This window comes from Oryzias latipes, chromosome 3 (assembly GCF_053564925.1).
Source record: "Oryzias latipes strain Hd-rR chromosome 3, Olatipes_Hd-rR_3.1".
NCBI lineage: Eukaryota > Metazoa > Chordata > Actinopteri > Beloniformes > Adrianichthyidae > Oryzias > Oryzias latipes.
This window is the reverse complement of record NC_136239.1, coordinates 41,729,730-41,755,133: the sequence shown is the minus strand read 5'-3', so window position 1 is coordinate 41,755,133 and position 25,404 is coordinate 41,729,730. Positions and strand designations below refer to the sequence as shown.

The 25,404-nt window shown below is 48.1% G+C and overlaps 2 protein-coding genes across 14 annotated transcripts in view; one reads left to right on the top strand and one right to left on the bottom strand.

Moving 5' to 3' along the window:
* The window catches only part of plekhg4 (pleckstrin homology domain containing, family G (with RhoGef domain) member 4), a 57,880-nt gene extending 39,558 nt beyond the window's left edge, over positions 1 to 18,322 (top strand). For 8 of the 13 annotated variants that reach the window (XM_078944764.1, XM_078944768.1, XM_023953779.2 and 5 more), the window contains 19 exons: positions 1,062 to 1,185; positions 1,256 to 1,349; positions 2,140 to 2,226; positions 2,421 to 2,537; positions 2,789 to 2,887; positions 2,957 to 3,241; positions 5,929 to 6,051; positions 6,406 to 6,597; positions 14,780 to 15,612; positions 15,678 to 15,927; positions 16,094 to 16,183; positions 16,256 to 16,480; positions 16,687 to 16,857; positions 16,923 to 17,103; positions 17,171 to 17,284; positions 17,354 to 17,516; positions 17,656 to 17,744; positions 17,831 to 18,000; positions 18,076 to 18,322. In XM_078944764.1, the coding sequence (XP_078800890.1) occupies positions 1,062 to 1,185; positions 1,256 to 1,349; positions 2,140 to 2,226; positions 2,421 to 2,537; positions 2,789 to 2,887; positions 2,957 to 3,241; positions 5,929 to 6,051; positions 6,406 to 6,597; positions 14,780 to 15,612; positions 15,678 to 15,927; positions 16,094 to 16,183; positions 16,256 to 16,480; positions 16,687 to 16,857; positions 16,923 to 17,103; positions 17,171 to 17,284; positions 17,354 to 17,516; positions 17,656 to 17,744; positions 17,831 to 18,000; positions 18,076 to 18,114 (3,446 nt within the window). In that variant the 3' untranslated portion in view covers positions 18,115 to 18,322. Of the gene's footprint in view, positions 1 to 1,061; positions 1,186 to 1,255; positions 1,350 to 2,139; positions 2,227 to 2,420; positions 2,538 to 2,788; positions 2,888 to 2,956; positions 3,242 to 5,928; positions 6,052 to 6,405; positions 6,598 to 6,710; positions 6,972 to 11,652; positions 12,111 to 14,779; positions 15,613 to 15,677; positions 15,928 to 16,093; positions 16,184 to 16,255; positions 16,481 to 16,686; positions 16,858 to 16,922; positions 17,104 to 17,170; positions 17,285 to 17,353; positions 17,745 to 17,830; positions 18,001 to 18,075 lie in introns of those variants that run through there. The other 5 variants (XR_013654976.1, XR_013654975.1, XR_013654977.1 and 2 more) reach the window with 5 other exon arrangements.
* Positions 18,323 to 18,433: 111 nt separating this feature from the next.
* Positions 18,434 to 24,969, bottom strand: rab8b (RAB8B, member RAS oncogene family). The gene is made up of 8 exons (XM_004086067.5): positions 24,716 to 24,969; positions 22,343 to 22,403; positions 20,779 to 20,839; positions 20,634 to 20,711; positions 20,474 to 20,563; positions 20,330 to 20,395; positions 19,690 to 19,740; positions 18,434 to 19,623 (listed from the first exon to the last, which is right to left on the bottom strand). The coding sequence occupies exons 1-8, from the start codon at positions 24,963 to 24,965 to the stop codon at positions 19,534 to 19,536; spliced, it is 747 nt and encodes a 248-aa protein (XP_004086115.2). The 5' UTR covers positions 24,966 to 24,969; the 3' UTR covers positions 18,434 to 19,533.
* Between the last annotated feature and the right edge of the window lie 435 nt (positions 24,970 to 25,404).

Genomic DNA, 25,404 nt, shown 5'->3' with positions numbered 1-25,404 from the left:
TTTCTTGTCTCCCTGTCTGTAATTCCACCACTCCAGCAGACCACTGCATAGAAAGTTGCTGATGCAACTAGAGTTCCATAAAAGGTCCTAAGTATTTGCAGACAGACACCAACGGACCAAAGGTGGAGGTGACTCTGACCCTTTTTGCCTAGGACCCTGGTGTCGTACCCGTCTAGTTTATTATGGATGTGAACACGCAGGGACCTGTACACAGTGCAGGTTTGGTTTTTGGTCAATCCAAACAAGGTTCACAACAACCACCTGATACGTTAGAGCTGGACGTCACAAAGTTACATTTCCTCTAGACCGGGGGTCTGAGTCCAGGCCTCGACTCAGACCCCCGGTCTACAGGAAATGTAAGGTAGAAAACATTTATATGCAGCTCTGTGGTTCACAACACGGTTAGTTTACGGCACTGATTTACGTCCAAATCCAGCAAACAAACACGGAGGAAGAACAATTCAGACAAGATGATCAGACGACCCGAACCGAGGAGCTTTTCTTTCAGAAACACAGATTTGGTTTGGTAAAACAGGAAGGATGTGGACCAGACACCCGGACCGGTCCCAAAAACAGACTGACCCAACAAACTGATCTAATGATCTATGTAAGAACCACGACCATGAAGATGGAATCGATGAGTAAAAGCCGCTAAAGCGGCGTGGAATGACTGCATCGACGATCACAGACGTCTGCGCTGGGTGTTGAACTGTTTAACGACAAACGCATGAAAAGGAAACCGGGAAAAGGTGTTTGGTGCACCTTTCAAGGGCTTTTCTACTTTGAACTTGCAGCGATTCTTCGTTAATTTAAGTTGCAAACAAAACTGTGATTTATATGTTATCAGGTTTGTCCGTATCACCCAGCACTTTTCTAAAAAAGAAAAAAAGGACACATTGAGTTAACAGCTACTATTTCACAGTGAAAAAAAAGAGATTTTTCTATTTGCTAAATGTGAAATCTGCTTGATCTCAAAAGGATTTCCTAAACCCATTTAAAAACAGAACCAGCTAAAAAGAGAGCGTGAATCACACTACCGTTCTCACCTGATATTTCTGTAGGATCGAGAGACCGAGGGGGGCGGGCCCTGCTCACTGTTTGCCCCGCCCATTCAGTATGGACCCACCCTGAATGTGACAGCGCCGAGCTTCTCCGCCTCCTGCTTTTCTACACCTCTACCCTTCGGTATGTACCTGTGCCTGCAGACAGACCACCGGCCTGTTCTCTGTCTGACATCACTTCCTGTGTGACACAGGAAGGAAACACTGACGTTGGGCCTGACGGTGCTGGTGGACACCCGCAGAGCCCCCCCAGCACCAGCGTTATTCTCAGCCCTCGGATTGCTGCAGGTCAGTCTGACTGAGAAGAACGGATCAGTGCTGCATGTCTGAACACATGCCTATGTGTGTTTGCCCTCTGACTGTTTTCTATTCAATTCAATTTTATTTGTATAGCCCAAAATCACAACAACAGTCGTTTCGATGGGCTTCAAAGTAAAACATGAAATCAAAAGGATCACGAATACAAAGAGTTCAATAGGAAAATACTAAAATGAACTAACAAACTGACTAAGCTATACTGGCATCCCTGCCCTTAGACCCCCCTTCTCTGTAAGGAAAAACTCCTAAAAAACCGGATTCCGGAAAAAACGAAGAAACCTCAGGGGTGCCCACATGAAGGAGGGATCCTCCCCCAGGACGGACAGGCGATTTACCAGAACTCTTAGAGAAGAATTAACTTATCTAAATCTACAACTACATATATAAAGTCCAGCAGACGAGCTTCATCCAGCCGTGGTTATCGGGACAGTCAAAGGCGCGAGTCGAGCCGGAGACAGGAACCACAGCCAGGTGTAGGAGCAGGAGCAGAGACGAGGTAAACGGTCAGGAACAGGAGCACGGATGAAACAACTGGAGTCTGGAAGCACTCCCACTCCCCAGGAGGGGAGAGGAAAAGAGGGACAATACATGAATCACTGTACCAAACAGAGGCATGGAGAACTAAATGATGAATTATTATCAAGAATAGAGAAGAGGAAGGGTAGAAGTAGATGACTGTTTTTTTTCTTTCTGCCTGTTGTTTGTTTTCTGACTGTGTTTGTTCTCTGGTTGTGTTTGTTCTCTGGTTGTGTTTGTACAGGAAGACCATCCCGGCTCCATCCATGCGGTTTTAATCCTGGCTATCAAAGACTCCTGCCTTCATTTGGACAAACCTGCAGCCACACCGGTAACAGCTGATCACCTGCACAGCGTCTGCAGGAAGACTTGGAGACATTCAGGAGTTTAAAATCATTGTTGTGTTTTTGTGAGACAGTCACGGTGCCGATGTTTACATGGGTGCATTGAAAGAACAGATGAAAGTCTAGTGTTATTCTGGATGGTGACACATGAAGATCTGTGATGTGGTGTTTTGTGATGCAGGTGGAGGTGGTGAGCTCTTTGAAGTCTCTGCAGAAACACGTGGAGCTCCAGCAGCTTCCTGCAGACTTTGGAGGATCCTTCATCTTCAGTCAGAGCAGCTGGATCGCCTTCAGAACCGTCAGTGTTCACACACGCTAACCATGCTAAAGCTCTGGAGTCATCACTCTCATGTCAAACTGTCCAATAGAAGAAGAGCTTCCAGTGACCCAAAAGTTCTGGGTTCTACAGTTTGAAACTGAATTTATGTGTTTTTGAGGTTTTATCTTCTGGTCTGAAGCTTCTGTAAGGATGAAGAAAGTGAAATGGAGAATGATCAGAGAAGTCTGACCTCAGCAAACAGTCTCATGTTGTTGTCCTCCATCCTTCAGAGAGTCCAGCAGCTGACCAATCAGTGCAATTCTGTGGTGGACCTCCTGCAGAAAGCCATCAGGGCCCTTCAAGGCACACCTTTACCTGCTGTTGCCACGGTAACACAGCTGACATGTGGCAGAGAGCATGAACCGTGAACACAGCTTGTAATAGTCCTCCTCCTTCAGGACGCTCAGGTTCTGCTGTCCAGGGACGAGGCTGTGATGCACAGCATCCTGCAGGACGCCCGCCTGTTGCAGCTGCAGCAGGAGGGCGGAGCCTCTCTGTCCTGGCTGCGGCGGGAGGAGGCCGGCGGTGCGTCAGAGCAGCAGCGAGAGGCGGTGAGGGCGGTGGCGTCCCTGTACGATCAGGTGGATGAGCTGCTGCACTGCCTGGTGACTCTGTCCAACTCCAGGACCCAGGAGATCCACTTCATCCTGGACTTTTGGAACCTGGAGGACGGCTTCAGCCAGGTGAGCTCAGTCCATGCAGGGTTCCTACCTGAAACCTAAAGGTTCAGGTCAGTTCACACAGACCCCCATCACCCTCAGCCCCTCAGCTGCTTTCAGTTTCACAGCCGAGGTCGTTTTAAGGGCAAAGAAAAGCAGGAAGACTTGATTCTGTGTATATAAACACAAACCTGCAGGAATGGAGGACAGACGCAGAAGCTCCGCCTCCTTCTCAGACGCTCAGTCTTTTAGTTTTTCCACAGACTGGACTCAGATGAGCGGAAAAAAGCTGAAATATTGAAGTAGTTTGGATGGCTAGAACACGTTCAGAGGAAAACAACCGCATGGTTCAGCTTTATCCTGCAAAATATTAAATGTTTTGTGTTGAAAATAAATAATAGTGTTTATTAATAAACGATGCAAAAAGAAAGCTAAAAAGAACTAAAATACATTGGAAATGCAAATAAATGCCCAATTACCTTTACAACAAGTAACTCAAATGTGTTTGTGATCAAAAAGTTGAAGCTAAAAACCAAAGGAAATGTGCTAAACTATGCTAAGTTAATAAAATAAAATAAGCTACATTTCAAAGTAAAATGCTGAACTTTGAAAGGAAAGTGAATAAAAACAATAAAACAAAAATAAAATAAAGTAAAAAAAATAAAGTAACTTCATGAGGCATGAAATGATAAATGCTGCGCTGGAAAGTCAAATCTGCAGAAACCGATGTTACAAAGGTTTTTATTGTGATAGAAATGTGTTTTGATGGATATTTTATGAAATGCTTAGCTCAGCTGTCAATGCAGAGACAAAACCATTTTACGGCTCCTTCCAGAGCTGCACTGACCTCTGCTGGTGGACATGTGGATCTGCAGCCGTCTGAGGTTACTCTGGTTCACAGAATGAGGCGTCAAAGACACATCTGGTTCTGGTCTTCGCGGGTTCTGTACGGTGGCCGACAGGGCTCACACTACATGCAAAAGAAAAAACACAACGACATTTCCCGAATCACTATGAAAATACCCGCAACACTATGACATAACCGCAGCAACAGCATTGACCTCAGCACAACGGAAATTAGGACATTTTTTTCCTACCGGCGGAAAAAACCCAATTCAGTTTCAAACTATTCGGCGCTCCTGAGAGCTACGTGATATTTGGACAAGATTAGGGTGTTTTCTTACTAGATAACGTAATTTCTTACAAATATGTTTGTCCAAAAATATAAATGTACCAGCTCTCCACATAGTGACATCTGCTTCATCTAACGCTCTTTGTTTTCTTTTTTAAAATACGACTTTTAAGTCGTATACTTACGAGAAAAAAGTCGTGGATTAACGATTTTTTTCCGTTTATCAGAGCCTAACTTGAAGATGAAATACGTGGAGCCTTTTGTGAAGCTTTATTTCCAGATGGGTTTAAAAAAAGAGATTCAAAACCTTTTGGTGACTCAAAATCAGATTGTCAGTGTAGCCGTCTTTCCGGGTTTCGGTGTCGGTAAAGCAGAGTGTCATCTGTAAAATAAGGAGCTCAGAGACACGTTTGGGTGTAGAGGACCGCTGCTGCCTTCATTCTCCTTTTTATTCACAAACCCTTAAGTTCATCTGTCACCTTACGCCATGAACCTGTCATCCCAACACCAATGCAGAAGTAAACAGTGTTCCATACGCCCCCTCCTGCAGATGAAACGTCCCATTTCAACATAAAACAATAAAGAGGAATGAAAATATTCTGTTATGTTAGCATGAAGGCTAAAATGCTCTAAAAAGAACGCACTTGTAGATTTGATGTGAGAATTTGTAATATGGAATGTGAATACTTGTGCACCAAAAATCTGCATCTGTGTGTAAAAATCTTCTGCTGTGAACTGACAAATTTCCATTTGCATGTGTATTAACATTCTATATTACAAGTTCTCAGATCAAATCTACAAGTGCGTTCTTACGAGCATTTTTACCTTCATATATAGCATATAGAATATAGCATTAGAATGTTGAAAATGTCAAAAAGTGCTCCTCCTCAGACGGAAGCGTCACACAAACGTAGAGATCTGGTCTTTAGTGGAGGAAGAAAGGATTGAAGTGGACGTCTGCAGGGACACCGACGCCGTCGGCACAGCTTCATCAATGGCTGCAGAGATCCTGCAAACCAGCCATCGATAAAGAAAACAGGAATAAATCATAAATCAAACAAATGAGCTTCCAAACATTTGGAACATTATCAATCAGCTCATTTTAGTCGGTCTGCTCTTGCTGCTGCTCTGCATGCTAACCTCCACTTTAATCTCGTAAAATTACGAGGTTGTTTCCTGCACACTTACTTACGGAAGAGGATTAGGGCCATGGAGAAAGGAAAAAAAAAAGGCCATAGAAAATTCTGACTTTTTTTCTCAGAATTCTAAAACTCCTTCGCACCGAATAGTTTGAAACTGAATTTTTTTCCACCAGTAGGAGAGAAAAAAAAGTCCTCCTTTCCGTTGTGCTGAGGTTAATGCTATTGCTGCGGTTTTGTGGTTGTGTTGTGGGTAATTTCGTTGTGTTTTTCTCCTGTATGGAGTGTGAGCCCTGTCGGCCACCGTAGTTCTGAGCATGAAATAAGTCCTTCTGCCCATCAGCTAGCCTTCCTCCCACCGAGGAGCTTCAGATCAGAGAGCAGGAAGCAGCTGTTGACCATGAAACCTGAGCTGCTCACAGGACGTGTGTGTGTTTCAGGTGAGGGCGTGGCTAGAGGAGGAGGGGGAGGTCCATCTGAAGACTCTGGAGGAACCGGCAGATTCTCTGGAGCTTCTGAACAAAAAACAGCTGGACTTCAAGGAGTTCTACGCCACCGCATATGTGAGGCACTACAGACGTCGGTAACGAGTCCGAATGGTTTCAGAACAGAACTGTATAGACGTTCATGTGTTCGGATCGAAACGGTATTGGATCCAGAAAAGGAAAAACGGTCATCAGATCAGACGTTCTTTGGCAGGAAGAACTTGAGGATGTTAGTTCCTCACGTTCAGACATCAATGGTGGTGTTCCACACGGATCTGCACTAGGCTCTGGATTATTTCCTCTCTAAGCGATTCGTGTCTCTGAAATACCAGAACTGTTGTTGTTTGCTGATGACACTGATCTCTGACCCTGATGGATATTTTTGATGCTGAAATAACAAAAACTGTAACTCTGACTCCTGTTTGCTTGCAGGACCAGTGTAAGCGAGGGGAGGAGCTTCTGGGCCGCCTGGAACGCTGGAACGACATGTCCTCATCCAACCTCCAGGCTTACGAGCTGAAGGTCCACTCCTTCTGGGCTCAGCTCCAGGACTTCTCCCAGCGGGTCAAGAGCACCGGGCAGAACATCGAGCGGACCGTGCAGCTGTACTGCTTCCTGGACCAGGTAGGAGAGGTGGCGGGAAAAGATCCGTCTTTGGTTCCAGAAATGGAATTTCTTCCTTTTAAAATGTTTGCCTCGTTGGTTCCCCTCCTGGTCCGTCTGCATTCACACTGAAGTGAACCGCACCAGAGTTCATCTGCAAGAGAACAGAGACCCTCGTTCTCAGGAGTCTGGTCCAATCCAGAGTTCAGGTGAACTCTTATAGAACCAAGAGGACCAGAACCAAGCTCACCAGAGGAAATGTACCCTGCATGGACAGGAAGTCCTCATCGTGTCACATAGACCAGTATTACACACACTGGTCTAGGGTTGGGCGATGCCTTAAATTGGCAGATGACGATGTTTACAGTAAAACGTCGGGATGGACGATGATGTCGTCGGGGGGGGGGGGGGGGGGGTTTACTTTTAAATAAATATTCCTTCTTTTACTTTATTACTTCATTCATTTTATTTCCCAACTAATGACTCATCCGCGATGATCCAGTATAAACTGAGGGAAGTGACTTTAACATAAAATAAATAAACAAAATAGAAAAGTCGTCGCTCCTGCACCTGATTAGTCAGGTGGACCGGTGGAGCGAGAGACGTGTCTCTGAGCAGACGGACTTACAGCTTTGTGTTTGAGGGGAAGGGAGGATGCTTTGTTACGTGTGCATTATGTGTGGGAGCTTTGGACTGCCATCCGTCCCGCGGCTCTGTGTGAACGAGCTACAGAATTCGGGAGAACCGGGTCTCCCGGTAAAAGTGTGTGTCCGGGCAGAGCTCGGACCGTCAGCTCACACAGCGGCTTTGGGGCGGTGTGAGCTTTTCAAAGCAGAAATAGCGCTCAGTCCTTAGAAACTGTTCAAACAATCACATGGATTTGTGTTTCCTGTCCCAACAAAATAAAGGCTGCTGTTATTCCCACACATTTACGTTCAGCCAGTTTGCAGCGTTTCCCGCATGGATTTATGTTGAATCAAAGGCTAATGTTGTTAGCCCGTGTTAGCCTCTCTTAGTCCTGCCTTCTTCCAGCTCCGTTCTTCCACAAAAAAAGCTCTGACCACACGGATTAAAATAAAATGATGAGCGAACAGGCGCTTCATAATAACCGTAACATTAATAAAAGCACATTTAGAAAATCCTCTCGTTTATTACGGAGCAGCCAGATATCTCAAATCAAATCAAATCAACCTTTATTTATATAGCACTTTTTCAACAACATATGTCACTCAAAGTGCTGTGCATAAAAAACAATAAAATTTAAAAACAAGATGACAAGACAAACCGTGCGACAACCCCCCCCCCCCCCCCCCCCCCCCGCAAAAACACACACACACACATCAATAAATAAATAAATGAATAAATAAATAAAAAAGTGATAGAATGATAGAATGTAGAGACCTGGCTTTGTCCTGTCGTGGGGAAACGATATTTTGGGGACATGTCCACACCAGCGACCCCCCAACTCAAGTTCATGGAGAACACTACCACAGAACCCCCCAGATCCAATCAAAAGAGTCAGACCCAGGAGATCCCACTGCAGCGACCCCGTTCACTGAGAAGGGTCAGTCACCGATGTGGAGGATCCCTCAGAGGAAAACACTGGAGTGTAATAAAATGTAAAAGGAATAAAATTAAAATATATATAAAACATGGACAAAAAACAAATAATTACATAAACCTTAATAGGCATATGAAATAGTAAGAGCGACTTAAAAATTAATAGAATAAATAAATAAATAAATGTATTTACATACACATAAAAAACTAGTTAAAAGAAAAAATAAATAAATAATTAAAATATTTAAATAATAATAATAATAATAAATAAATAATAATAAAAAAAATTAAAAATCCTAAAATTCAACTAAAAGCTAAATTAAAAAGGTAGGTCTTAAGCCTTCCTTTAAAAACATGAACTGTCTCTGCAGCCCTGAGGCTGTCTGGGAGGCTGTTCCACAGGCGAGGTCCGTAAAAACTGAATGAGGCCTCGCCGTACGTTTTTGTTCTAACTTTTGGAATAAGCAAAAGGCCTGTATCAGAGGACCTCAGGGTCCGCGAGGGTTCATACTTTAAAATCATGTCAGATAAATATGAAGGCCAGAGACCATAAAAACATTTGTAAACCAATAAAAGAACTTTAAAATCAATCCTGAATTGCACAGGGAGCCAATGCAGCGATCTTAAAATCGGTGTAATGTGTTCCCGCCCCCTGGTCCTCGTCAGAACGCGTGCTGCTGAATTTTGCAGCAGTTGAAGATTTGCTATTCTTGTTCTGGGAAGACCAGAGAGCAGGGCATTACAATAATCTAATCTGCTGGTAATAAAAGCATGCATTAGCACCTCTGTACTGGCAAGAGAGAGAAATGGGCGGACTCTGGATATATTTTTTAGATGATAAAATCCTGTTTTTGTGATATTTTTAATTTGTGGGATAAAATTCATCTCAGAGTCAAAAATGACACCAAGGTTTCTCACACACTGAGAAGTTTTGTAATTCTTTAGTTTAGATAAAACTACCTCTCTCTTGTCTTCAGAACCGATCACTAAAACCTCTGTTTTGTCCTGGTTTAGCTGTAGGAAGTTCTCCGCCATCCATGACTCAATGTCTAAAATGCATTTTAAGAGTGTGTTGACCGACTCTTCATCATCAGGAGACACAGCGATGTACAGTTGAGTGTCATCAGCGTAGCTGTGGAAACAAACGCCATGCCTCCTGATGACGTCCCCCAGTGGCAGCATATATAGATTAAAAAGTAGTGGGCCTAAAATTGAACCTTGGGGGACCCCACAGTTGATGTCGAAGACCCCTGAGGAGCAAGTATCCATACTTACGTAAAAACTTCGATCTGTGAGATAGGAATAAAACCACTTTAGTACGGTACCAGAGATGCCCAAACCTCTCAGTCTGTTGAGTAAAATACTGTGATCTACAGTGTCGAAAGCAGCACTGAGATCCAGTAGTACCAGGACTGAGAGTTTCTGACAGTCCAGGTTACATCTAATATCATTTACTATTTTAACATGGGCCGTCTCTGTGCTGTGGTTTGTCCTAAAACCAGATTGATATTTTTCAAATATGTTATTTCTATTTAAAAACTAATTAAATTGGATTAAAACAGTTTTTTCAATCATTTTACTTAAAAATGGTAAGTTGGATACTGGACGATAATTATTATAGTTGTATGGATCTAAATGACTCTTCTTCAGAAGAGGCCTCACCACTGCCGTTTTAAAGGCAGCAGGGAAGACACCTGTCTGAAGAGAGTCATTTACTATATTTAAAAGCTCAAACTCAAAGTAGTCATAAAATGTTTTCAACAACTATGTGGGGATTGGGTCTAAAAGGCAGGTGGTTGGCTTTAACTGGGAGAAAACCTGACCAAGTCCCACAGCATCAACCAGGACAAAACTTTCCAGTGTTTCCTCTGATAAATACAATGCTATAGATTCATTAAAATCAACACCTTTTTGAGTTAAAAGAGTAGATCTAATAGCATTGATTTTACTCCTGAAGTGGTCTGCAAAACTCTCACATACAGCATCTGAGGCTGCTATGGAGGACCTTTGAGAGTCTCTTTTAGTTAAACTGTCTATTGTTTTAAAGAGAACTCTAGGATCGTTTTTGTTTTGTAAAATTAAGTTTGAGAAGTGGAGGGTTCTGGCTTTTTTTATTGCATGACTGTACCTCATTTGCTGTTCTTTAAAAATTTTGCGATGTACAGTTAACTTTGTTTTTCTCCACTTCCTCTCCGCTCTCCTGCATTCGCGTTTCAAGGCTCTGATTGGTTCGTTCTTCCACGGTGCTGTAGCTTTAGTTTTCAACGTTTTAGTTTTAAGTGGAGCTACAGCATCAATGGCAGACTGTAGTTTGTTGTTAAAATGTTCAACCATAAAATCACATGATGCAGGTAAAATATGAGCGGGAGTTTGATGTAAAATATTGATAAAATTTGCAGCCACATCAGGAGTTATGTATCGTTTCCTCACAGTTCTCGCTGGAGCTTCCTGTCGAGTAAAAGTAAAAAAGTAAAAATAGTAAAAGTAAAAATGCATGATGCTCAAATGAGGAGTAGCTATGTAGCGTGATTGTTTTGGTTGCAAATGAGCCACGAGCAATCGATGCAGTGCCACCGCTTTTTTTATCTCCCCTGGTAGAAAATAAAAAGTTAAAATTTAGTGGGGAAGCTTCAGTGAGAACAACAGGAGCATCAGCACCCAGCCAGGTCTCTGTTAAAAGAAGGCAATCTAAATTGTTGTCTAAAATGAGCTCATTCATGATAAAAGATTTGTTTAAAAGAGAGCGAATGTTTAAAACAGCAAAGTTCAAAACAGTGCGTGTGTGCAGATGGATTGATTTATCTTTTTTGTCCGGTAATGTGTGAATGTGATGAATATATCTAATTGTGGATCTGGTGGATCTGATCTGGGGATGTTTGTGAGATCTGCTTGTTATGTGAACTGGAATTTGTTGTGTGATAACCGTGGTTTTAACTGAGGATGGATGCCGGTGGTCCAGTCAGTCAGAGAGCAGGTTAGCAGAGCGGAGTGTGAGTTCAATGTTCATGGATAACTATGTATGTAGCCTCTCAGTGGAACTCATTTCCTCTTCCAGTATTTCCAACACTACTGTGCATGTGTGAATGATTTATTCTGACTGAAAGTGTGACCATGTGAACGTTTGTTATAATCAGAAAAAGTTTTTCTGGGTCCATGTACACGGTTAGATTCTAAATGATCATTGATCCCATCAAGATATTTTGCACATGTAACTTGCACATGTAGCTTATGGCTGTGACTCGCAGCGTGGTGGGGGCGTGGCATCACCATGGTGTCTATGGTCCACATCAAATCCAAACTAGACCTGAAGGGTTCTGGTGGACCCCAAAGAACCTCAAAAACACAGCAGGAAGTTCAGATGTTTGCTTTCACGCCATTCAGTTGTTCTAATGCCACAGCACCATCTAAGCAGCCGCCTGCGTGCGTGCGTGTGTGTGTGCATGCGTGTGTGTAACTCCAGAGTCCAGTTGTCCCTCCTTCCTCCCTTTTACTCCTCACTAATGTTTGTCGCCACAGTATCCCCCCTCCCCTTCCCTCCCTTGGGACCGCCCATCTGCCACTCAGACAGTGAATGAAGTGGGGGGGTCTGTGTGTGTGGTCGGGGCGCCGCTCCAGCGTCATTTGGGCTGCAGAGCTTCAGCTGAGAGCACAGAGGTAGGAGACGCGGTTCTGGGGTTCTGGCTGTTCTCGTTACCTTCCTGCTGTTTTTGCCTCCAGAACTTTAGAACGCCGGTTTGTGTTGCCATGCGGCCTGCAGGGGGCAGAGGTGTGCAGACGAGTCGTGATGTCAGAGATTGGAGTAGTTTGGCTTAGAAATGTCAGAGTCTTTCCTCACATCTGGTCCTCAAACCAACCAGAGGAGAATTGGGATTAAAAGGCGGTCCGTTTGGATCCAGGAGGACCCGACGTGAACGCAGACGTTTGGATCTGAAACCGTCTGATGGAGTTGGTGCTCCAGTTTCAGCATCAGCTCTCTTCTGAGGTTCTGTTTGTCAGAGTTCTGGGCTGATCTCACACGGGTTCTGGTGTGGACAGACCAACACAAAGTAGGACCGGTTTCACTTTAAAATATGTGATGAGGAAGCTGAACCACAGAACACGTCTGCCTTCAGTTGGGACCCAAACATAAACACGCACAGAAGATGACAGCTAATGAATGCTAAGCTAATGCTAGCCTTTGATCTGCGGGGCCGTTGGAACCAATCTAGAGAACGTTGCATGATTCTGAATGTTTTGTTTCACATTATTTTCATAACTTTAGAAGGGAACAAAAGCAGGAATCTTCTGAAGACCAGAACCTTGTTGGTTGGATCCTGCTGGCTTTGATTTAAGCTGTTGGAATGAATGAAGACTGACAACCCCCTGGTGGTTGGCAGAGGAAGTGACCTGGCTCTTCAAACTGGCTTCAAACAGGAAGTGGAAGTTCTGAACTTTACAGATCCAGGGGACATTTGCAGTGGTTCTGAGCTCCAACAGACCCTAACCTCAGCCTGAGAACATGAAAGCTGCTCTGAGCGCGCTCCGTTGGAACCTGGAAACAACGCACGGCTGATCGCCGCGACCCCAATCGGACTGACGGATGACGGCGTCCTCATCCCTTTAGTCATGACCTCCCATCATCAGAAGAAGAGGTCATGTGACAGCGCTTTGTCCTGAAAGTCACGCTTTTTCAAAATAAAAGAAACGTCCCTGATGAGACAGACTTTTCTAAAAGACGCCTCAGATTCAGGAATGTCTGGAACAACGAGTGGAGTTCACGTCAACACCACCTTTGAGCTCAGCGTGGAGACTAAACACTGTGTGTGTGCGTGTGTGTGTGTGTGTGTGCGTGCGCACACGTGCATGCGTGGGAAGTAAGCTGCTGGAGCGGTCAGGACGCATCAGCAGCTCATCTTTCTGCAGAGCGCTGACCTGCTGACCTCCATCTGCTTTCACATTCACTGTACATATAACACGTGCACGCGCATGCACACGCACGTGGGAGGAGCACCTCCTGCTGTCATGAAACTGTAGAAGCCTTTCAGTGTTGACGATGAAGCGCTGGACTTCCAGGGCAGTTCTGATGTTGGACTGGGTCCAGAAGCTCCACAGACTCCTGTGATCTGGGGGGTTTGTACTTCGGTTGGTTCCTGGAAGCCGTTTTTTCTGCAAATCCTCCAGATTCTGGATTTGGTTCCGTCAGATTGTGGGAGGTTCTGTGAAGATGTTCCAGATGGACTTCAGGTTCTCAGTAGAACCAGCTGATGTGGTTCAGATCCACATCTGGGTTTCCTTACATCCTTCTCTGCTGTGGTGAGACGCTCCACACTCAGCCACGTCTTCACAACTGTTGGTAGCAGCTGGTTTGGGGGCGGGGCCAGAGGGTGTGATGTCATAATGTCTTTATAAAGACCTGGAATGAAGGAAAGTTTGAACGAGTGTGTGGCTTAAACTCCCCCTGCTGGTCCAACTGTCTGAGCCATGAGCTCATGTGTTCAGCAGACCCCCCCCCCTACATTTGTAACTCACACTCTCCCCTCCCCCAGACCCAAACAAAAAGGAGGGGCGGGGTCAGCTCCTTCACGGCGCCCCACAAACACACTTCAAAGCTTTCTCACGACAAACTGTGATGCTCTGGACCTCCGGACCCCCAACCCAGAACATTCAGGAGAAAATAAAGGCTTTTGATGGAGAACGTGAGCCACATGTACGAAGAGGAGGAGGGGGGAGAAGTTCCTCCGCTGTAGGACTCTCCAAACTGTTGAGTCTTTTGGACATGAGCAGAAATGAGTGGTGAAACATGAGGATCCAGGAAAGTTCTGGGACTCTTGGTTCCTCAACCAGGAACAGAAATGGGCTGTGAAACTTTTCACGGCCGTTCTCTGATACCGATGCTGGATGATGAGGCGCTCCGACAGCATTCCCTTCACCTTCTCCGTCTGGAAGCAATTTTCAGACCAAATTGTTGGTTCTGTTCTGCACCGGCGGAAGTTTAGCTCCACCGGCTCTGAGCTGCGGCGTCCAGAAGCGGCCAGGGGTTGAGGGGTTCTCCCCGGTTTCCTTCTGAAGCCCAGGAGGAGAAACTCGCTGAGAAGAAGAAAGGTTCATGACTTCTACCAAACGGAGACTCGCGTGGCTGAAGGAACGTCTGAGAGGAGCTTCACCCCCATCCTGGTCCACCCTTTAACCGCCGTCAGCGGCGGCGGAACCCATGGCCTGTAAACTCCTGGAGCTAGTTTTTTTTGTCTAACTTACCCAACAGCTGAGCCAGCAGATCAGAGCTGAAGGCCTCGTGTGTTGGACAGATTTGACTGTTACAACAGAGGTTTATGGATCTTCAGACAAACGGAGTATATTTGGATAAACCCCTTTTGGATTTGATGCTAAGCTTTATTTATGATAATTATATTTATATGCATTCCTTTTTGGACTGGATGGAAAAGGAAAGGAGAGAGAAAGAGAGGGATGCCAGAGATTGGGGGGTTAGAGTGGGGGGAGATGGGGGAACAGAGAGTCATCTGTAAATTACATGACTAAGTTCACGCATCAACAACTTGTTTGGTAGTTCAAAGAACGTCACCATAAATCTGTCTGTTTTGGTTGTTGGTGTGACGCTGGTGTGGGGGCGGGGCTTCCTCACAGTCTTCTGTGTGTGTGTGTGCAGGCGTACGCCTGGGCGTTTGAGGGGATGCGTCAGCTGGCGGCGATCAGCATGGACGACTGCACACATCCCGAAACGTGCAGCGCCGCGATTGGCCGTCTGGAGGAGTACCGCCAGAAGCACCCGCCCATCCCAGACGCCCGCTTCCAGGAGATGAAGGCGGAGGCGGGCGAGCTGCGGGGGGAGCCCGGCCTCTACCAGTGGAGCTTCGCGTGGTCCAAGTGCCAGGAGACCCGGGCGACGTTGGATCGGAAGATGGAGGCGGCCCTGAGGACTCGGGACTCCGCCTATCGGCGCCGCTCTGACTCCTCTGCTAGCTTAAGCTCCACCTCCTCCAGAAGAACTCTGTCTGGACTCTGGGCGAGTCGGAAGAACAGCACCTGCTCCCCAGAGGAGGGGCCAAGCTCCTCCCCACCTGTCACCCCACAGCACACGCCGCTCCTGCAGCGTCTGTTCCGCAGCTCCTCCTCTGAGGAGTCGGCGGATCAGGGGGACGTCTCCACGCCACGTTTTTCCCGCCTCAACTCCTCCCCCAGCTTCAGCCCCCCATGCTCCTCTCCCTCCTTCCTCTCCTTCAGCAGGAGGCAGCAGCTAAGAAAGACTCAGAGCTTCGACTGCCCCCCCACCCCCCAGGGGCCACGCTGCGGCCCGTCCCCCCGCACCCTCAGTGAACCGCCCCCCCGGGGAAACACGGGCGTGTTCATCCGCGGCCTGGAGGTCAGCAGCACCGCGGCGGCCGACCGCGCGCTCTGCTCCAGGACGGGGGCCCAGAGCTGGGCCGGACCCCCCCCGGATACCCCAGGGACCCCCGCGGGCGACGCCCGCCCCCGAGGAAGGTGGGTAAGAATCCGTCTGAGCGCGAGCGGCAGAAAGCGCCGACCTGAACGCCGCTTCTGCACAGGAAGCTGCGGCACATCGTGGAGGAGATGGTGACCACGGAGCGCGAGTACGTGCGCTCGCTGCACTACATCATCCACCACTACTTCCCAGAGATGGACCGGGCCGACCTCCCCCAGGACCTGCGGGGGAAGCGCTCCATCGTGTTCGGGAACCTGGAGAAGCTGCTGGACTTCCACAGCCAGTTCTTCCTGAAGGAGCTGGAGGCGTGCTGGAGACACCCCCTGAGGGTGCCGCACTGCTTCCTGAGACACGTATGTGGGGGAGGGGGTCACCTGTCTGTCAGGTCATGTAAGGACACAATAATGAGTGTGTGTGTGTGTGTGTGTGTGTGTGTGTGTGTGTGTGTGTGTGTGTGTGTGTGTGTGTGTGTGTGTGTGTGTGTGTGTGTGTGTGTGTGTGTGTGTGTGTGTGGAGCAGCAGGAGCAATTCAGCCTCTATGCCCTCTACAGCAAGAACAAACCCAAGTCCGATGCTCTGCTGGCCAGCCATGGACACGCCTTCTTCAGGGTGAGAACTGCAACCTCTGACCCCTGCGGCTCCGCCCCAAACTTCTCCCACACTAAACCTTCTCCTCCTCAGAGGAAACAGCTGGAGCTCGAAGATAAGATGGACCTGTCTTCCTATCTGCTGAAGCCTATCCAGAGGATGAGTAAGTACGCTCTGCTCCTCACTGACCTCATGAAGGAGGTGGGCGTGGCCCAGGAGGCGGAGCTCGGTGCACTGCAGGCTGCCACCAGCATGGTGAAGTTCCAGCTCCGGCATGGCAACGACCTGCTGGCGATGGACGCCATCCGGGACTGTGACGTGAGTTTAGCAACGATTGTCCTTCACCTGAAAGCACCTTTTACAGATCAGACACGACCACCAGAAGCTCGTTTTTCCTACAGTTTTGAACTCAGCAGCTCCGCCTACAAACATGATGTAAACAGTAGCTGGATGTTCTGTTGGTCAGAAGCTGAAACATTCAGAGAAGAACCCGGATCAGAACCTGCTCCTCCTGTTCTCTGCAGGTGAACCTGAAGGAGCAGGGTCAGCTGATCCGCCAGGATGAGTTCACTGTCTGGAGCGGCCGGAGGAAATGCCAGCGTCACGTCTTCCTCTTCCAGGAACTCGTCCTCTTCAGCAAACTCAGGAAGGTGGAGGGGGGGCTGGACGTCTTCATCTACAAGCAGTCCTACAAGGTGAGCCGGCGGCTGAGACCCGCTCTGAGGCGGCGCAGAGTTCTGACGGGTCGCTCTGCTGTCAGACTGCAGATATCGGGCTGACCGAGTCGACGGGGGACAGCGGTCTGAGGTTCGAGATCTGGTTCAGGAGGAGGACGTCCAAGAACCAGACCTTCATCTTTCAGGCGCCCTCGGCGGAGGTCAAGCGAGCGTGGACGGGCGACATCGCCCGGATCCTGTGGACCCAAGCGACCCGCAACAAAGGTGGGTCCAGTGGGGGCAGAACCGTTGGGGGGGTTGTCCCAAAATGCTCACCTGTCTTTCTGTGCAGAGATGCGTTTGAAGGAGATGGTGTCCATGGGGGTGGGGAGCAAACCGTTCCTGGACATCCAGCCGAGCGACGCGGCCATCAGCAACCGCGCCGTTCACATCATGAAGACCAGAGGTACGGCGCCATCTTCTGGAGGACAGAGCGCCATCGGTCGCCTGCAGATACTCATCGCTTTGCTTTCAGGAGCCAGAACGCGAGCGTCCATCGCTGTCTCCGCCTTTGACCACTCCCACCCATTTCAGAGGGGCGCCGTGACCCCAGAGGGCCCGGCTTCAGGACCATCTTCTTCTAGTCTGCTGGGGCCACTGAATCTGCACATGTATGGACATGACACACACCTGTGCAGGTACGACGGCACCTGTCCAGTGACACACCTGTGTGCAGTGACACACACCTGTGCAGTGACACACACCTGTGCAGGTACCACGGCACCTGTGGGTTGGACCCTTTCCTGTCAGACTCGATACATCCTCTTCTCCTCACAGTGAATCCCTCCCGCCTCCCGACTCCTCTTTCAGCTCCTGCATAGAGGAAGACGAGCAGGAACATGAAACAAGCAGCCAGCCCTCCATGAGTACGTGCACACTCGCGCCGTGAACCCTGGAGCTCCGCCTCCTGCATGTTAGCGCACCTGTCAGACTGCTCCTTGTGTGTCTGCAGCCACGGAGAGCTCCGGTTCGTCCTCCCGCTGCCTGTCTGGCTCCACGGGCTCCGACAGCGGCTGCGTCTCCTCACACCTGCAGGAGGCGCTGCCTGGTGACACCAACCCCATCCAGGCCCTTTCCTCCCCCTCCTCCTCAAACAAGCCACACCTCAACTACCTTACAGCTGTGAGTGCCCCAGCTCTAGTATTCACCTGTAATGCTGATCAGCTGATCGGTCATGTGACTTCTGCTCCTCCTCAGGATGCTGCTGCCGTGGTCGGCCCGGCCACAACCCTCTGACCGTTAGTGCTGTGAGTGTGGCGGCGTTTGCGTGCAGACGCAGACTCTGTGGCTGTTGGCGTGTCTGCAGGTTCCTCTGGATGTTGGATGTTCGTGCTGTAAATACCTTGCTGGTTTCCTCTCAGCTGGTTCGGCTCGAGTCTCGGATCGTCCGGACCGACCAATCGCAGCAGAGCTTCACTTTTCTATTAAAGGCGTTTGTTTTCAAGTTTCTGTTGGTTTGTGTGGAAACCAGAGATTCCTCCCAATGTTGGTGAAATGCTGCCCTCTGCTGGACGGCTCCCGAACAGCAGCGCACCAATCAAAGCCGGGACAGAACTCCAAATATAAAACACCTTTATTGGAAGTTTTCACGTCAAAACAAAGTTAATGAGGAAGAAAACTTGAATTTTAGGAGACAATGATATAAAACAGTTGAAGGCCTCTCTGCTGGAGGACCGTTTCTGTAACACACTGGTTGTTTTTGCATCAGCGCTGTTTCCTCCTGCAAACAGAAGAGCGCTTCACCTGCAGATGAACATCACCTGAAAAATACAAAGGTTTCTGGCCCTTCGGAGAATAAACGAGGTTTTAAAGGGAACAAACTCTTATTCACAGAAAAAGACTGTTTTAATACATGCAGGATACGTGATTTCTGGACAGTTCTGTGTCTGACGGCTCTTTGGTCACAGTGAAAGGTTCTGCAGGTCGGCGGCCCAAAGGTTTCTGGGTCGACCCAGACAACTTCCTCTGGAAGTTTCAAATTAAAGGCCTCTAAAATAAAAGCAACACATCAAAAGGAGCAGATCAGAAACTTCCTGTGACGCAGATACAGAAAAATGCTAAATCAAAGCTAAAGAAACTAAATTCAAGTTCTAGGCTCCTCCCCTTCTGTAGGCTTTAACTCTGCGAGTTACCAGAATAACGTCTGAGCAGATTTCTGCAGGAACATTTCTGAGGTTGGATTTGCTGCCTGGATTATGGATTATTGAGTCTTTGCTGCTCAAGTCAAGTCAAACTAAACCCAGACTTTTCTGCTAACAATGAATCCCACGCCTCGAGGGGGCGGGTCTCCTGCTAACTCCACCCCTGCAGTAGGACGCCCGCCAGTCAGAGGTGGAGTTTGACGTCTCTGAAAGGAGTGGCCCCCCCTGCGCTCCTGATTGCTCGACTCTCTGGCAGGTGAAGTGGGAGGAGCCAAAGGAGTTTAAGAAAAAGGTTTTGGTGGCGATAATCTGGCTGTGCGTACGGGTGGCGTTAAGACTTTCTGGTGAGAACGGGGATTTCACGTCAGTTTCAGGTGTGTTGAGCACAAAAACCAGAACCGGGCTCTCCGTCGCGGTTCCGCCCACTCATCGCCGTGTCCTCCAGGTGAATCTGTCCAGCAGAAAGGGGAGAGGAGGGGGGCAGTGGGCTCCTTCACACTGCAGGAGGCTCCGCCTACAGCAGCAGACACCTGAACAGGCTCTTCTTGGAGCGGGGCTCCTTGATCTGGATGGCTCCGCCCCCACCTGCCGAACTGTCGTTATGCTGGAAGAGAACAGGAAGGTGAGGGACGTGGCTACTTCCTGCAGAGCTGGAGGGGACCAGACTCACCATCTTCCTGTTGAGGCGGCTCATGATGTCTCTGGCGAGGGTGAGGAAGGCCTGGGGGGGGCGTGTAAAACTCATTTATAGTTTTCATGTCAGAGGGGAGTTTTGTAGCATTTAGTTCAGGTCTTCCAAACATTTTCACTCAGGCTTCTAGGAAAACCGCAGCTTCAGGCGGCGTTTTCCAGACGTTCCTGAATGTGTGTTTATGGGAGCTCCGCCTCCTTCTGAAGCTCAGGAACAGGAAGGAAAGAAACCCGCAGGGTCGTGTCAAAGTTCACTGTTAGACGCTGGTCAAATAGGATGCTAAGCTCCTGTTAAGTATTTTGTGATGAATCCCTGCAGGGAGGGGCAAACATTAAGTTTGAAGGAGTTGTCACACCCCCTGGGGGGCGGAGCTATTGTCAACCTTTATTTTAGGACAGACACGGTTGATGTTGGTTTGTACCGATTAACGGCAGCGATGCCGCCGGCGACACGTAAACTACAGACTCTTTGAATTACCGTAACTCGGTACACAGTCAGAGTTTAGCGAGTCATTTCGGGGTTAAAGACTTCACTCGGCCATGACGACTGTCATCAGAAGGAGGCGGAGCTAAACATGGATGTGATCGCTTGCGGTGACGGGGGTGGCACGTATACTCGCCTCCTCCACGTTGATGCTGGACTTTGCGCTGGTCTCCAGAAACTTGATGCTGTAGTCGATGGCGAGCTGAAGGAGCAAACGACAGGAAGTTACTCAGAAACCTCTTCCTGTTAACCGACCAATGAGGTTCCGGCGGCCACCGACCTTCTCGCCTCTCTCCTTGGACACTTGTCTTCTGTCGTTCATGTCGCACTTGTTCCCCAGAACCATCCTCTCCACGTCCGCTGACGCGTGCTGGAAGACAAACAACGAACCCGTCACGTGTTCTGATCATCACTGGGTCATGTGACTGGGCGTGGCCTACCTCCTCAATGTTGCGTATCCAGTTTCTGATGTTGTCAAACGATTTCTCATTGGTGATGTCGTAAACAAGCATGATGCCCTGTAGCAGGCAGGAAGTGAGGTCACACACTGAGCCGCTGGCCGACCAAAAAGGGGGCGTGTCTTACCATAGCTCCTCTGTAATAGGCTGTTGTGATGGTTCTGAAGCGTTCCTGACCTGCTGTGTCCCTGCAAGACAGAGCGCAAGACCTTCACCGCACAATGACCACGCTGCAGGTTACCCGAGGGGTTTCCTGAGGTAATTATCAGGGGTTACAACTGGTCTTGGCCATTAGGTCATCAGTCATTCTGAAACCAATCAAACTATTTTTTACTTGGAACCAAAATGTCTGTTTTATAGCAGTTAAACAGAGAAATCATCGCGCTAATTCAAGCTATAAGCTTTAGCACGCTAATTCTAGATTTAGCACGCTAATTCCAGAACCAACATTTCCGGCCAGAACACCGTGATCGCACGTCCCTACGCAGGTTTTTACGTCCAGTGGCGAGCTCTTCGTACAAAGCGGCGTTCGTTGATGGCGTGCTGACAGTTTAAGCGGTTGAACATTTTCACGTTGCTTCATCTGGTCCTGTTCCGCCTGAAGCTCCGCCTTCCACTGTCTCTGGCTCTCTCAAACACTACTGAAGGGTTTTCTTTACAGTCGATGATTTTAACCCAATTCCGTATGCTAGTACACGTTTTCATGAAGGCTCCTGTACAGGATGTTCCTTTCTGTGTGTTTTCGTTTTGCTAAATCCCGCTTAGGGACAGGAGTTTGACGAGTGGAGCTACATGTATGAACAGTATGTCCCTGTGATAAAACACAGACAGGTCTGGTCTGTGAAGGTCTGTTGCTGTTTAAAGCTGTCAGATATCACAGCAGGTTCTTGACCACCGCATCACAGAAGAAGAAACGATGTTAGATGGTCTCTGTCATCTTTTGCTCAGGCTGCACATAAATACACCGTCTAGATGCATTATTTGTTCTATATGTTCGTGTTTCCAGCCTATGGTGTTGTCTACCAGATCTGTGAGCAGATCATCAGGAAGCGAATACTGTAATAATAATTATTATTCAATTGAATAAATTGCTGAGGAGGAATCTGCTGAGTCCATCAGTTTGGTGAAAGAGAACGTTGATGCTTCAGACTGCAGGTTCTGGAACAGAAAGATCTGCATCTTTGGACTAAAACACACCAGCTTTTCCAAATGATGAATGAGCGACTCCATCATTTTGGAACGATCCAAAGCTCACATCTGTCAGGACAACACTTTCAGTTTAGATGAAAAGAATGGCCAAGTGGTAAATGCTGAAAATATGAGAAGCAGTGCTGATTCGTTGACCTCAAAGGTCATGGTACTAATTCATCTAGACCGGCCTAAAGGGCTTTAAAGCACATGTAAAAGAGATTTTGTTGCTGAATGTCGTGGGAACAAATCCTCTCCTTTTCCTCGGTTCACCTTACGGCGAGTTGCAGAGACTCTGGATCCAAATGTTTGGTGTTTGAGCGTGAAATCGACCCAAATTTAAGGAGGTCGGTGGCTCCAGGCAGAGGCCCTGGGACCCTCTTAAGGTGGCGTTAAAAGGCCTTTAGGTGTTTGAGTTAAAGCATCTTTCATCAGAAGTTCCACGCTGTTTGAATAAAGTTTGGTTTTGGTCAGCAGGTCCATTTGGACCAGAACCTGCTCACCAAATCTGAAGCTTGATCTTCTTCCCGTCCAGGTCCACCGTCCGGATTTTAAAGTCGATTCCTGAAACACAGAAATCAGACGGCGGCTCAGTTCAGCCATCAGACCACCAGAGGGCAGAGTTCAGCTGATTGACAGGAGGTCTGCAGGCCCACAACAGACCCGCTTCTTCATCTTCTTCATCATTTTCAGAAAAGATTCAGCCCAAGCTGAGAAATGTAAATGAGCCAGGCTGACAACAAAGAGGTTCACAAACACATTTCTGAGCAGGCAGAAAGGTCAGGGGTCAAGTCGTCGGAGCACACTGTTGGCTTTGTTGCTCACATTCCAGCTACACAACAACACGCTGCTGTGCGACGCTTATGGTCTGAGATTCAGAAATCCTGCAGAGGAATGTGCCTTTGAAGCGACAGGAGGAAGTGACTTTAGCTTCAAAATGTTTGAGGTTACGGCGTTTCAGCGCTTCAGGATTTCACCAACGACGATGCTGCTGCTGTTAGCATGCTAATGCTACATAGCAAGAGGATTAGCATGCAACAAGGAACGGCAGCGTGTCATTTACTGAACTAGCTTTCATTTCAAATCTAAATGTTCGTCCCCAGACGTTTCATATAAAGTGATGGAAAAAAGATCAGTCATGTGACGCAGCCGCGACATCATTTCCTGTCCAGGAAACAAAACTGACGAGGGCTACGACACGCGGAGCTCGAGCTCCCTCTTCAAACTGCAACAGAAAACAACGTGGAGCACGCTAGCGTCAGATCAGTTAGCATCGCAATGTAACATGCTAATGCCAAATAAATGTTTGCTAGCAAAGTTGCTAGAAGTTTGACGTTTGCTTTAGCGAGCAAACAAGTAGCGTGTCCTCCGTCGTTACATGCTAACATTGTACCGTACTGGTTAACACTAATGCTAAGGAAACGTGCAACATTTTGTGTTTGCATTATTGTAAGCTAATGTTGACGTTAGCATGGTATTATGATATACTCCATTCATGCTAACAAAACTACTTTATAACAACGAACATAGAAAAGAAACGTTTTCCACTGAGGCTAAGGAAACGCCACTCCTTTGTGTTAATGCTAATGCTAACAGAAGCATGCTAATAGAAGCTAAAACGTGAGAAGCGTTTGTCATTCTTTATTGGCTCCAAAAAGACCCAAACCAGAATCCTGGAGGGTCCGTCTATCGAGGACAGCCGGGTCCCAAAGCTTTTCTCAGAACATCAGAGAAGCGTCTGCGATGAAAACCCTGAAGTGACCAACGTTTCACTTTGATCACAGGTGTTTTTAATGCTCTTCCTCTGCCAGAGGCTCCGCCTCCGTTTCTACCACGACGGGCGGGGGCCTCCGGGGGTCTCAGCACAACCTGCTGCTTTGGTTTCTCCTCATTGAAACTGAACTAACGAGAGAATCTGGAGCTGCAGTTTCACACAGGAAGTCTGATGTCAAACCACTTCCTGTCAGGTGACCCCGACAAGCATCAGATGATCACCGTGGTGACGCGGCCACACAAACTGCTTCCCTCCATTCTCCTGCGGCTCTCGGCCCCCACAGGAAGTGAAAGTGGTTCTGCTGCAGAGGTCACCGACCTTCTGGAAGCTGCTCTTTCATCCCCTCCAGTCTGGCGGTCCACGGTTCTGCTGCAGGTTCTGCAGAACCAGGACCAGCAGCTCCTCCCCTTCAACCACAGACCTGTTCGTGTGGACTGGGGGCGGGGCTGAGGGAGGTGATGACGTCACTACGATGGACAGTCTCCCTGTCAGCTGATCTGGACAGAGCGCGCTCAGTGCCGCCGCTCCTGCAATGTCCAGGCAGCAGAATCGAGCAGAACTCTGCTTCGTCAGAACTGCACAAGCGCGGCAGTGTCTGTCCCATCAGCTGGTCGGGGTTCAAGTCCAGGCCTGGGAGTCAGGGGTACCTGGGTAAAATCCTCAGCCTGCGTCGTCAGAAAGGTCACAGGACCAGTGGATGAGTGTCTAACCCAAAGGCTGGGAGGTTGAGGGTTTGAATCCAGAAAACCAGACTGGATGGGGGGGTAAAAGCAGTCTGTTGAGCTGAGCAGAACCAGAACCTGGGTCCCACTCTGAAACACAAAAGAATCCACCGGGTGGTTCTGTGGTGTTCTAGAGGTTCTGCATCCTGTGAGACGCTTCCTGTTAGTGATCCAGACCCGCTTTCAGGGTGGGGGGGTCAAGACCTCAAGTTCTGCTCGTTTTAACCTGGAAACCAGCGGTCAGAGGGCGTAACCATGGTGACCACCGGAAGTATCACGGAGATCACAGGTGCTCCGCGGGACCGAGGCCCCCGCTGTTTCAGGGTCCTGTCTGGCCCTGTGCCCCTCCCCTCCCTCCGCCGCGTGCCCCGCGCGCTCACCGATGGTGGAGATGAAGGTGGTGTTGAAGGCGTCCTCGCTGAAGCGGAACAGCAGACACGTCTTCCCCACGCCGCTGTCTCCGATCAGCAGCAGCTTGAACAGGTAGTCGTAGGTCTTCGCCATGGTCCCGCGCGCGCCGGCGCCCTCCTCGCGCGCTGGTTTCGGCTCGGTTCTGCCGAGCCTGGGAGCGGCGGGAAACAGGAAACGATGCGGGGTCAGGCCACCCACAACGCACTGCGGCAACAACATCCGGCCTGGACCTTCAAAATAAAGCATCTTCCAGAGACTGCTCATAAATGTCAAGCGTTTGTTTAGATGGGGGGGGGGCGGGTATTTTGGTAAAACACCTTATAAGACAAATAACACGGAATCCTGACAAAAACACTGAGATTAAATATTAATATATATTTTAAAACAGAACTTGAGTTTTTAGTTCCAAACTTAGATTTACACACATTTATGGAAACGATCTGATTAAACAATTACCAGAACACTGGAATCTACTCAAAAATACAACATTTACTGTAGTTTATTGTATTCTTTGGTCATTTCTGATCACCTTTATATTTTGCATTTTTAATTAAAGGCCACGCTTTTTTTATTTCACCCCTTATTTTAAAATTTACATTAAGAAAACCTTTAACAGCCAACATTATGATTAGTTTGATTTTGTGTGAATTCTGTTCAG

Coding starts and splice junctions, on each gene's coding strand:
- rab8b (XM_004086067.5), bottom strand. CDS start 24,965: ATGTTGTTGCCGCAGTGCGTTGTGGGTGGCCTGACCCCGCATCGTTTC. Junction 20,396..20,473: donor CCAAGGAGAGAGGCGAGAAG/GTCGGTGGCCGC, acceptor TTGCTCCTTCAG/CTCGCCATCGACTACAGCAT. Junction 19,624..19,689: donor GCCGCCTCAACAGGAAGATG/GTGAGTCTGGTC, acceptor GTTCTCTTCCAG/CATAACGACAGTTCGGCAGG.